The 13,390-nt window shown below is 39.9% G+C and overlaps 1 protein-coding gene across 7 annotated transcripts in view; it reads left to right on the top strand.

Moving 5' to 3' along the window:
• The window catches only part of PBRM1 (polybromo 1), a 146,131-nt gene that overhangs the window by 26,878 nt on the left and 105,863 nt on the right, over window positions 1-13,390 (top strand). For all 7 annotated transcript variants that reach the window (XM_090284057.1, XM_090284051.1, XM_090284054.1 and 4 more), the window contains 2 exons: window positions 1,126-1,242; window positions 11,066-11,134. In XM_090284057.1, coding sequence (XP_090140183.1) covers window positions 1,126-1,242; window positions 11,066-11,134 — 186 coding nt within the window. The remainder of the gene's footprint in view (window positions 1-1,125; window positions 1,243-11,065; window positions 11,135-13,390) is intronic.

A 13,390-nucleotide genomic window follows, 5' to 3' on the forward strand; every position in this document is an offset into this window, starting at 1 on the left:
AATCCACTGAACCACACACCAGCCAGGGCTTTACTCTTTTTTGAAGCTAACTCTGTGGTACCATATTTTTAGCCAGGAAGTAAATGACTGAAACGGATATTTTAGTCTCTCTTACTCGGTGTTATGTTGGTTCTCTAAGCTTATATGGTTAGGGACTCTCAGCTTATCACATGTCTTCTCTGTTAAATATTTATTATGTCTGTTTTTGCCAAGCACTGTGGTAGGCCCAGGAGACTGGTTAAAAGCCCTCTCTGTGGAGTTAATGTTGAATCTTAATATTAAGGCTATACTAAATAAAAAGACCTCCTGTTGGTTTAGGACAAAAAATAGTCGTGCTTTTATGATTTAAACCAGAAATAACCATTAATCTTTATTTTATATACACAAAACATGGTTTGGACTTAAAGTACCTTTTAATATAAACCTTGACTGTGATAGCTCATTGCTCACTATAGAAACTGATCAGGTTCTCTTTGGGGCACATACTCTCCCATATTGAAACAATGACTAAGGTAGGAATAAGCCAGCCATTTGGAGAGCAGAAGAGATGTGCATCAGTTGACTTAATCTCCATTCAATTTCGATGTAACTTGAATTCTGTTGTTAGATCTGGAAGAACACCTTATGGTAAAAAGTATGTTGTTCCCACTTCACATATATAGTTATTCTACCAGAATACCAACACGTTAATAGATATGAATAACAGATGTAGAAATGACTGGGTATCATAAGGTACGTTTTTCTGTCTCAGTTGCTCAGACCCTAAAAAGGTATGCATTTCTAATCATTTATACATATGGTACTTGAACTTCTCTGTTATAGTGTTTATTATCGATTGGAATTTAGTAAAAGGACCTGATACAAAGGATTTAGTTACTGAAATATATAAGGACCCTCATTAGTTTCACATATGCCATTCTGAGAGTACAATCACCACATTTAGCATCAGAGCATTTCTGTGGTATTCTTAAAATTTATACTTAAAATAGATACTGTTTAGAAGTTGCTCTTTTGAGTTGGGTTTCAAATTTTAGAAACTATTTGATATCAGCATTTATTTTTGGATTTCTCTCACAAAGTATTTATTACTCTTCTCTCTTCTTGGTCCTAATCCCCTCCTCCCAGTCTTCTCCAAGTTACTTGAAGGAGATCCTGGAGCAGCTTCTTGAAGCCATAGTTGTAGCTACAAATCCATCAGGACATCTCATTAGCGAACTTTTTCAGAAACTGCCTTCTAAAGTGGTAAGTGATAAAATTAAAGACAGATGAATTAAAGTGTTTTTTTTTTTTTTAACTATTTCAGAAATTTTATTCTTAGTAAATACAGTACAGTTAATGGAAGGCATTGAAGGTAACCAAGAGATCCTCCATGTGGTCTCAGCAGCACACACAGGATATGTTTTCATTTTACTTGGCCAGAGGTTGTGGGTTTTAAGAAGTTTTTGAGTTGTTGTGTTTTGATTGGTAATTCTTTTTGCTTGTTTTTTTAATTGTCACAAAATATACATAAGATTACCATTTAACCATTTTAAGTGTACAGTTCAGTGATACTAGGTACCTTCATATTGTTGTGCAAGCATTGCCACCTACCATCTTCAGAACTTTTCACCCTCCTAAACCATACCTCCGTACCCATAAAATATAACTCAACTTCCGGCCAAGATGGAGGCGTAGACAGACATGCTGTGTCTCCCTCCACAACTAAGAAGGAATACAACTATCTCAAAACTAGGAACAACCAGAAGTTCCAGAAAATCAAGCTGCATGGAAGTCCAACAAACAAAGATATAAAGAAGAAATACTCATTCAGACAAGTAGGAGAGGTGGAGAGGACGCGGTTTGGGGCTGGCAGCAGCAGGCTGGCAGTAAGCGCAATTACACATTTTAAAAAGTCAGGAAGGACACCTGGGGAGCATTCCCAGCTCCTGACCAGACCCCGCAAATCACCGTCCCAGTGCCAGGGAAAATCAAGCCTCACTGCTTCTGACTGTGGAAACCAGTGGGGGTTGAGGCGGAGGAAGAATCTGCCAGTCTCTCAGCAGAGTCCGCTTGTTTAAAGGCTCCTATGGTCCTGGAGCGTCTGCGGACCCACTCACTCTGGGAACAACAGGCAGGGTGACAGCTGGAGAGGCACCAGTCCATACAAAGGTGGGAGAAGTGCTTGGAAAAGAGGCAAGTGCTGAGCAGGCGGCATTGTCTCCTCTCTAACCCCTCCCCAACATACAGTGCCACCACGTGGTGAAATGGGTCACCCTGTATTGATGAATACCTAAGGCTCTGCCCCCTATAACGTAAGAGGTGCAACAGCCCTTGCCTAAATCACAGATGCAAACACAGAAAGATGAGGAGACAGAGAAATACAACCCAGAAAAGGGGGCAGATCAAGGTCTCAGTGCACAACTAAGCAATGAGCATATAGCACGCCTAACGGATGAGGAGATAGATAACTTCACAGAAGCACAGTTTAAGGCACTGGTGATTAGGATGCTCACAACTGTTAACAACAAAGATTAAACAGGACGGGGAAAGAACGAAGTCTACCCTGGCCGAAATGAATGAAAATCTATATGAAACGAGTGGTGAAGGAAAGTAATCCAGGGTTCAGATCAAAAAATTGAAACATAATGAAGAAACAAACAGTCAACCAGTACCGAAGGAGGAAATGAGAATTTTAAAAAAATGAGGAAAGGTTTAGAAACCTCTAGGACAGCTATAAACATGCCAACATCCAAATCATAGGGTTGCCAGAAGGTGAAGAGGGAGAGCAAGAAATTTTAAAATTATGTGAAAAAATAATGAAGGAAAACTTCCTTAATTTGGGGAAGGAAATGGACATATGGGTCCAGGAAGCACAGAGAGTTCCAAACAGACTGGACCCAGGGAGGACTACACCGAGACACATCAAAATCAAAATGCCAAAGGTTAAGGAAAAAGAGGGAATCTTAAAAGCAGCAAGGGAGAAGAGGAGAATTACTTAAAAAGGAGTACCTATAAGACTGTCTGCTGATTTCCCAAAAGAAACTTTGCAGGCAAGAAGGAACTGGCATGAAATATTCAAAGTGATGAAAAGCAAAGACCTACAACCAAGATTATCTAGGAAAGATATCATTCAGAATGGAAGGGCAGATAAAGTGCTTCCCAAAGTAAAGCTGAAGGAGTTCATCATCACCAAGCCATTATTATATGAAATGTTAAAGGGACTTATTTAAGAAAAAGGATATCAAAACTATGAATATTAAAATGAAAACAGTATCAACTATCAACAACAGAAGCTAGGGAATGGAACAAAGGTAAATTAAGCAGACAACTAGAGTGGGAACAGAATCATAGGCATGGGGAGCATGTGGGGGGAGGGCAGCTGGGAGGGGTAAGTGGAAGAGGGAGGGAAATGGTGCAGGAATTAAGAAGCAAGGTAGGAGGGTGGGGAATAGATGGGGATGTTGAGAAGAGCTTTACGCACAACCCATGGACATGGACTAAGGGTGGGGGACTGCTGGAGATGGGGGTGTTGCTGGGTGAAAGGGAGCAAAAGGAAAAGAAATCAGGACAACTGTAACAGCATAATCAATAAAACATACAAAAAAGTGTTCACACAAATGGGAAAAATATATATATAACTTTCTATTCCCCATCTCCCCAACCCCAGCAGCCAGTATTCTATATTCTCTATGAATTTGACTTAAGTACCTGGAATAAGAGGAATCGCACAATATTTATCCTTTTGTGTCTGGCTTCTTTCATTTAGTGTAATGTTTCCAGGGTTCCTACATGTTGTGGCATGCGTGAGAATTTCTTTTTAAGGCTGAAGAATACTCCATTGCATGTGCATTGTATATACAGTTCATTTATACCACATTTGTTTATCCATTCATCTGTCGATGGAATTTTGGGTTGTTTCTAAGATGGGTAATTCTAAATGATAAACACCTAAACTAAACTTTTTATTTATAAAAGACAGGAAACATGATACTTGCTCAGGAGACAGAATGAGAGGAAGATAAATGAAGTCCTTCTCTCTTAGTTCTCCTTGATCGCCTAGTTATGGAGAAGAGAGAAACCTAATAGGTACATTTCTAATCTAAAGAGGAAGAAGTTTTCTAGACAGATAAGACTCTTTAAAAGTGTTAGGGCCCCTTGTGACTTCACACCCAAGAGAGGTCATTAACATACTAATATTAGCTGTGGAATTACAAAAATTCCCACTTTTAAAGTACTCCATTATAGCACTTACATTCATTGTGGTTATTTATTTTTGTATCTACTTCCTTCCCCAGGCCCTGAATTTCTCAAGGACAAGGACAATGCCATATTTTCTTTTGTGTTCCTACTATATAGTTGGAACCTGGCATGCCATAGATGTGCAAGAAGTGCTTGTTGACTTGACAGGTGGCATGCAGTTTTCCCCACTAGTCATCAACAAGACTAGTTGTAAAAGCATGTCTTGACTACTTATAGGACAGTTGTAGCATTAGATATAAAGCATATATAACCTCTACTGTCCTAAGTGTGGTTGTGATTACAAAACTATAATGATTATATTGAACATAAGTTTAAAATTTCAAGGAAAGAGGAAAGCTGTAAGACTATTCTTCCAAAAAAATAAATAAATAAACACGGAATTACCATATGAGCCAGAAATTCCACTTTGAAGTGAAAGCAGAGTTTCAAAGAGGTATTTGTACTTCTATGTTCATAGCTGTATTATTCACTATAGCTAAAACATGGATGAAGCCCAAGTACCCCTCAGCAGATGAATAGATAAGTAAAATGTGGTATATACACACAATGGAGTATTATTTGGCCTTCAAAAGTTTTTTTGGTATTTTCTTTGGATTTTCTTTATTTATTTAGAGAGAGGTGAAGGGAGAGAGAAAGGGAGAGAAACACTGATATGTGAGAGATAACATTACTTGGTTGCCTCTCGCAGGTCCCCAGCTGGGGATCTGGCCCACAACCCAGGCATGTGCCCTGACCAGGAATCAAACCAGTGATCTTTTGGTTTGCAGGCCAGCACTCAGTCCACTGAGCCACACCTGCCAGGGCCAGGTGTCTTAAAAGTCTTAAATGAAATTCTGATATGGGCTAAAATAAGAAAGAACCCTAAATGCATTATGATAACTGAAATAAGCAATACTCAAAAAGATAAATATTATACAATTCCTCTTAGAGGAGGTATTTAGGGTAGTTAAATTCATAGAGACAGAGTAGAGCTGCAATTTTCAGAGGCTGGCAGGAGGGGGAAAGTGGAGAGTTATTTAATGGGTATGGATGTTCAGTTTGGGAAGATGAAAAGTTCTGAAGATGGATGATGGTGATGGTTTCATCATAATGTGAATGTACTCAACGCCACTGAACTGTACACTTAAAATGATTAAATAGTAAATCTTATGTATACTGTATTTTACTGTAATAAAAAATAATTGTGAGAAATGGGTACAATCCCTTTTTTAAAGATTTTATTCATTTTTAGAGAGAAGGGAAGGAAGGGAGAAAGAGAGGGAGAGAAACATCAATGTGTGAGAGATGCACTGATCGGTTGCCTCTCACACTCCCCCAACTGGGGACCTGGCCTGCAACCCATGTATGTGCCCTGACTGGGAATCGAACCAGCGACTTTTGGGTTCTCAGGCTGCCCTCAGTCCACTGAGCCACACCAGCCAGGATACGAGTACAATCTTTACTCAAAGTCTGTTCTCATTCTGCAGGAGATAATCAAAATTAGTCAAGCCAACCAGGGTGATTTGGATCAATAAAAGTAGTATGGAGGGCTGGCCAAGAAGTCTGTTTAGTTTTTTCCATAAAATAAAAAATATTTTTCATTTTCACCAGTACCTATTGATCTGGATATTTTGAGTATATTGTCTGTCTCCTGCGTGCAATGACTTTGATTGTTCTCAGTTAATGCCTTGATTTGATCACTGTCAACTTTAAATGGTCTAACTGTCCAGAGAGAAATCTCTAGCACGAAACTTCACAAACCACTTTTGACATGTTCCATTAGTCACAGCACCTTCTCCATGCACTGCACAAAATTTTTGTTGTTGTTTCAGTTGCATTTTTACCTTTCTTGAAATAATAAAGCATAATATGCCGAAAATGTTACTTATTTTTTTCCATCCTCAGTATTAAAATGGCTGCACAAAAATTCACCAATTTTGGTAAGTTTTTTTAATATGCACGCTGATATGACAGCTATCACGATACAGCCTTAACAAAATTGTTTCAAATGAAGTTAAAGATAACTAAGTACTGCTAGAGCCGTCTTCCAGAAAAAAAAACGAAACAAATTTTGGTCAACCCCATAATAACAAGTTTTCCCATTCTGGAAAAGCTTTCTGGGACATCATGCAGCAGCAGTTGGTTAGGACAAGCAGGTTCCCTCTGATCCCTCAGGGTGTAACAATTTGAAAGACAACAGAAGGAGAGGGCAATTTTTACCTTTCCTTTATATATCTTTCCCAAGCAGGAGTGGCTAAGTGAGAGAGGTAGGTTGGAAATATGTGGGCCAGCATCTTGGATTACATTGTATCTAGCTTGGGTGGCTATGCCATCATATGTCTTCTGCACTGTTTCTCAGTAGAATTTGAAGAGAGTGGACAGGAAAGGTGTTTGATCCAAGCAAAGAAAGGAGTAGTAAGGTTAAGAAAATAGAGGGGTTGTAGACTGAGGGATTAGATAAGGTGAAGAAGCACTGAGATCACCCCTTCAGCCTAGTGAATTGAGTGGAAGTTGTGCCCTTCTGCTTTTTGTCATCGTTGTTTGGGCTCCATCATTTGACAGAAAGAGCCTGGAGAGCACAATCTGACTTCCTCTGATACCTGTCCCAACTGAGGAGACCAACTTTTTTGGCTAACTTCAATTATTTCCTCTAAGGAAAATAACGTATAAGTAAGACTCAGAATAGTGCCTACACTCTGGGCTTTGTGAAAACCTTCAAGGACATTCCTCTAACATATTTAACATTATTTATTTCTTAAAATATATTTTATTTATTATGTTGTTAACAGTAGTCACAATTTTTTCCCCTTTGCTCCCCTCCACGCAGTACCCTCTTTACCTCCATCAGTCCCACCCCACTTAGTTCATGTCCATGGGTCGTGCATATAAGTTCTTTGGCTTCATTTCCTATATTATTCTTAATTTCCCCATCTATTTTGTACCAACCAATTATGCTTCTTAATCTCTACACCATTTCCCCACTTCTTCCCCTTCCCCGTCCAATCTGATAACCCTCTAAATGATCCCCATACCTATGATTCTGTTTCTGTTCTGGTTTGCTTAATTGGATTTTGTTTTTACTTTTTAGATTCAATTGTCGATAGTTGTGTGTTTGTTGTCATTTTGGTTTTCATAGTTTTGATCTTTTTCTTAAGTCCCTTTGACATTTCGTGTAATAATGGCTTGGTGATGATGAACTCCTTTAGCTTCACCTTGTCTGGGAAGCACTTCATCTGCACTTCCATTCCAAATGATAGCTTTGCCAGATAGAGTAATCTTGGTTGTAGGTCCTTGCTTTTCGCCACATTGAATACTTCTTGCCAGTCCCTTCTTGCCTGCAAAGTTCCTTTTCAGAAATCAGCTAATAGTCTTATAGGCACCTCTTTGTAGGTAACTCTGCTTTTCTCTTGCTCCTTTTAAGATTCTCTCTTTATCTTTCACCTTTGGCATTTTAGTTATGGTGTGTCTGGTGTAGTCCTCTTTGGGTCTAGCTTGTTTGTGACTCTCTGTGGTTCCTGGACTTGTATGTCTATTTCCTTCACCAAATTTGAGATGTTTTCCTTCATTATTTCTTTCACATAATTTTTCAGTTTCTTACTCCTCTTCTCCTCTGTCACCTCTTTGATTCAAATGTTGACATTTTTAAAGTTGTCCCGGATATTCCTAAACCTCTCCCCATTTTTTTCAATTCTTGTTTTCTCATTCTGTACTGGTTGACTGGATTCATTGATTTGAATCCCAGTTTTCTTCCCTTCACCATTGGTTTTGTGTGGATTTTCCTTCGTTTCATTTAGCATAGCCTTCACTGTTTTTTTTCCTAAATAAAATAAATCGCAACTTCATTAAACTGATGTGTTTCAAAAACAATAGGTTTAAGTCCAAATTTGCAAATCAAACCCATTTAAATCATTAGGGTAAAGGACTTAGGAAAAAAACCAGCAAGGAAGCCTATGAAAATCAAGACACTCCTACTTACTTGGTCTTTGAGTTTAGCACTTCTTAAGGTGGTCACACAAGTAAATTTCATGGAAAGAAGATATTCCCAAGTTCCTTGACAACCCACCTGTCTCAAACCTGTACTAACACAAGGTCATGTAGGCTGTCAATTAGAGATTCTGGTACTAGCTCCACCTCACAACTTACCCTGACTCCACTAGGAGGCGCTTCTTCCCTGGCCTAGGACCCTTCCCCACACTTGGGACTGTGAAGACAAGAGCACCCAGTTAGGCCAAGGTGTGTTTCTCTTCCCTTACGCGTTTGCCATACTTAAGCATATCCGTCAAACCTGTGAGCATGTTTATCACCAGTGTTTTGGACTCTACGTCTGTTAGGCTGGTTATCTCCTCATTACTTAGTTCTCCCACTGGAACCTTGATCCATTCCCTCTTTTGGACCATACTTCTCTATCCCCTCATCTTGACAGGTTCCTGTGTTTGCCTCTGTGTCTTAGGTAGAGCTGTCGCACCTGTTACGTTCTAGCTGTAAAAACAAGTGAGGGTTGGGTGGCAGAATAAACAGATGTTTTCTCAGGAGAGTGTGTTTAAAGGACCTGTACAGACTTATATATGCAGACTTACCTACTCTGGGAACCATCACCAGGACTACAGCTAGAGGGGTGCTAGTTGCTTATGGGAAGTGGGTGAAGTGACTGGACATGGTGAGTGCCAGGCAAACCTCCAGGTGCCAGGCAGCAGCATTGTTCCCTTTCTGACCCCTCCTTCCCACACAGAGCCACAAAGAAGTGAAGCTGGTTACCCCACCCTGGTGTATACCTGAGACTCCGCCTCTTACAATGTAACTGGTGCACCAAGACATGGAGTCAAAGCAGCTCTACCTAATACACAGAAACAAACACATGGAGGCTGCCAAATTGAGGAGACAAAAATATATGGCTCAGATGAAAGAGGAGAACAAAATCCCAGAAAAAGAACTGAACAAAATGGAGAGAGCCAGCCTATCAGCTGCAGAGTTCAAAACACTCATGATCAAGATGCTCCGAGAACTCCTTGAGTATGGCAAAAACATAAGGGAAGAAATGAAAGCTACATTAAGTGAAATGAAGTGACTGAAAACTAACAGCGAAGGGAACGAAGCTGGGATTCAAATCAACAATTTGAAACATATGCAAGAAATAAATATTCAACCAGAATAGAAAGAAGAAACAAGAATTCAAAATACGAAGAGAGTAGAAGACGACTCTGGGACATCTCCAGAAGTGCCAATATCCGAATCATAGGGGTGCCAGAAGGAGAAGAGGAAGAGCAAGAAATTGAAAACTTACTTGAAAAAATAATGAAGGAAAACTTCCCTAATTTAGTGAAGGAAATAGACATAAAAGTCCAGGAAGCACAGAGAGTCCCAAACAAACTAGACCCAAAGAGGATCACACCAAGACATATCATAATTAAAATGCCAAAGGTTAAAGATAAAGCGAGAATCTTAAGCAGCAAGAGAAAAAGAGTTTCCTACAAAGGAACTCCCATAAGATTATCAGTTGATTACTCAAAAGAAACTTTGCGGGCAAGAAGGGGCTGGCAAGAAGTATTTGAAGTGATGAAAAGCAAGGACCTACAACCAAGATTACTCTATCCAGCAAAGCTGTCATTTAGAATGGAAGTGCAGATGTAGTGCTTCCCAGACAAGGTAAAGCTAAAGGAATTCGTTATCACCAAGCCATTATTACATGGAATGTTAAAGGGACATATTTAAGAAAAAGAAGATCAAAACTATGAACATTAAAATGACCACAAAATCACAACTATTATCAACTGAATCTAAAAAACAAATGCAAAACTAAGCAAACAACCAGAACAGAAACAGAATCATAGGTATGGGGATCATTTGGAGGGTTATCAGCTGGGAGGCAAAAGGGGGAGAATGGGGCAAAAGGTGTAGGGATCAAGAAGCATAACTAGCAGGTACAAAATGGGGAGATATTAAGAATAGCATAGAAATTGGAGAAGCCAAAGAATTTAATATGCACTACCCATGGACACAAACTGGGGGATGGAATTGCTAGAGGGAAGGGGAGTACTGGGTAGAGGGGAGCAAAGGGGAAAAAATTGGGACAATTATAATAGCATAATCAATAAAATAAATATTGTGATAAGCTAATATTTTATAAGAAATTAGAACTTTGCTTCATTTCTTAAACAGTTTGTTTATTTTTAGATAGAGGGGAAAGGAGGTAGAGGTGAAGGGAGGTAGAAAGAGAGAAACATCAATGTGTGGTTGCCTCTTGCACTCCCCCAACTGGGGACCTTGCCCACAACCCAGGCATGTGCCCTGACTTGGAATCAAACTGGCAACCCTTTGGTTCACAGGCTGACACCACTGAGCTACACCAGCCAGGGCAACAGTTTCATTTAAAATGTGTAAGTGTTGTGTTAAACATAAAACTAACAAATCATGCAACATAACTTCTTATAGATTCCTAAGAATTTTATATGAAATAAGATATAATTGTATTGGTTAGATTGCAAAAATTAAGATTACTTATAATAAGCCCTTCAAAAAATATTCCTCTACTTCATTTCTAGGCATAGCTATCTTAGGACCTTTAATTTGTGTTTCTTAGAATTTAGAGCTTTTTAAAACATCAAGTTGTGGTGTATTAGTTGTGTAATGATAATTCTCTAATCAATACTAAAAATAAACTCCTACAACATGCTGTTGGGTAGATCATGAAACTTGTTAAACTCAAGTTCTTTTCGTTTTAAATATAACAAAGAATATGTTTTACAGCTGTGTCTTTAGTTTCGAATCTCCGAAAGCTGCTCAGTTGATTAAGCTTGTCAATGTTAGTGTGCTTCCTTGTTTTCTCATTAGCTTGCTTTTTGTTTTTCAGCAATATCCAGACTACTATGCAATAATTAAGGAACCTATAGATCTCAAGACCATTGCCCAGAGGATACAGGTACGCAGATGCTCATATGTGATTATATGTAGTTAGGGCCTATGGCCTTTGTTTAGGGCATTTAGAAAGCAGAGGAACAGATGTCTCTATAAGGGGTTATTATATTAACATAATGTAAACAAATAAGAGTGGAGTTACTGATTATGCCTTTGGAGGTGGCAGCATAGCATCACTTTTGCATGTTCTTCTGTAGGGAAAAAAGTAAACTTTTCATTGGCATATTATATTTTGCTCTTAGGACACTAATTTTAAAACGTTGATTGTGGACATTTTTAATTGTAAAAATACATTGGCAATAAAAGCTTTGTTGTTTATTTTTATCTGCTTCCAAATAGTTTTAGGTTATCTCAGAATAAAATTTATCCACAACAGATTGTTAGAGCATAAGGTCAGAGACTTCCTTCTCTCAGTGCCCCATCCCTGTATCTCCAGCAGTAAAAGGACCTGGAATTGCTAGGTGCCTGCTCTATTTTATGTGCTTTATATATATTAGTTTCAGAGAAGGAAAACTCTGACTCCAAAAACCTCCGCTGCCTTGCGGCATACCTCTTCAGGGGAAAGGCTAAGGGAGTAAGCCCCGACAGAAAATCCGGAGCCGGAGTCCCTAAGGCGGTTTGACGTTGTAGTCAACACCGGCAACTCCTGCGGCGCACCTGAAGCCAAGCTGTATTGACTCCGTCTTTCCCTTGGACCCTTCAGCTGCGAAGAGAGGGGGGGTCTGCTGCATGGGCAACAGCAGACCCTCCATATCACCCTGCCCAGGCTCTGTAGCTTCAGCTTCACTGGAGAGGACACTCCAGCGTCATCGCAAGATGTCGATTCAACACGGGAGGAGACAGATACCGTGTCACTCCCGAGTCGGACTGCACAGCCATTCTCGACGGTGCAGATAGACTCTTAAGAAGCTACACCATCGTCTCTCGAGACGGACGGCTGCCGACGACGACGATGTAAAGCGTCTCCCAGAGAACCTATGGGATGTGGCCTTGGTCAGTGTGAGTGGCATATCCTCTCAGGGAAACGAGTGTTTAGGGATCTTAGCAGATAAAGCAAAAAGGAAAATATTATGTTATATAGTCTCATTGAGAAATTAGCCTGAAAGCAAAGTGGTTTGCCAGAGGAGAGAAACTTTCTTGGCTTTAAATTCTAAGAGAGTAGGAAAGGCTGACAGGGTAGTAATTACTGGACCCATAGAAACATTTACACTAAATGTTACAATACAGATTCCGTAATGTATCACCTGCTTTTTTCAGGCAACTCAGTAGGTGCTACTGGGAGTGACTTAGTCTCCCAGAACCTAAATCCCTGGAGTTCCTGACATCTATCTAGGGGGAAAATGTTTCATAATACTGAAAATCAAATTGGATCTTTATATGCCCCTACCTCAACCCGTCTTCTCTCTGTGACCTTTCACCTTGTCTTGTCCTTTTTCCCTTTTGAAAGACCCACAGAAGCATCTCCTGTTACCATCACCCTAATCAAGATCCTTGTCCTCTTATGTCTGAATAATTATATTAGTCTTTTCTCCCTCTCTGATGAGGCTCTCTAGTCCTTTCTGCATGTTGCTTCCTGACCCCAGCTTTCTTCCTGTTATTCACTACCCAGAGATTTGTCACTAGTTTTGGGGGTTTTTTGGTCATTAGTTGTCTTTTTTTTTTTTTTTCATTAGTTTTCTAATGCCTTCTGACACAATCCATTACTCCTTATACCAGTTCAACAATAACCAACCAGCTCTGACTAATTTAAGCAGAAAGGGAATCCATGAAAAGAGTATTGGATAGCTGGATAGCTCATGGAATCATCGAGAAGGAAGGTGGAAGAACTATGGGAAATAGAACTCAGGCCATTGTGGCACAGTGAGGTCATCCACAGTCTCTTTGTGATGCCATTGCTGTTACCACTGTCATTTGCCACTGTGGGCCCTGGACACGGCTGCTCCACTTCTAGACTCCACTCTCCTCTTGGAGTTAGGAATGCATTCTTTCCAGTCCCTTGCTGTTGTCTTTAGTCCCTCAAGACTCAAGCATGAATTATTTCCATTTGCCCCGGCTGCCAGGCTGCTGACAAAGCTACCATCTGCTTGCTTCTCCCTCTTTTGTGGCAGGTAGATTCCTACCTTCCACCTGTGCTGGGATTTCCTCCAAATAAAAAGGTGCTCAGATGTTGGGTCCTACATGGCAAATAACCAGCTCCTCTGCTTTTCCTGGCTCTCTGGACTCTGCCTCATTTTACCTACCTACCTCTGCAGACTGTGCT

Source organism: Furipterus horrens, unplaced genomic scaffold, assembly GCF_987537825.1.
Source record: "Furipterus horrens unplaced genomic scaffold, mFurHor1.1.pri manual_scaffold_7, whole genome shotgun sequence".
Classification (NCBI taxonomy): Eukaryota; Metazoa; Chordata; class Mammalia; order Chiroptera; family Furipteridae; genus Furipterus; species Furipterus horrens.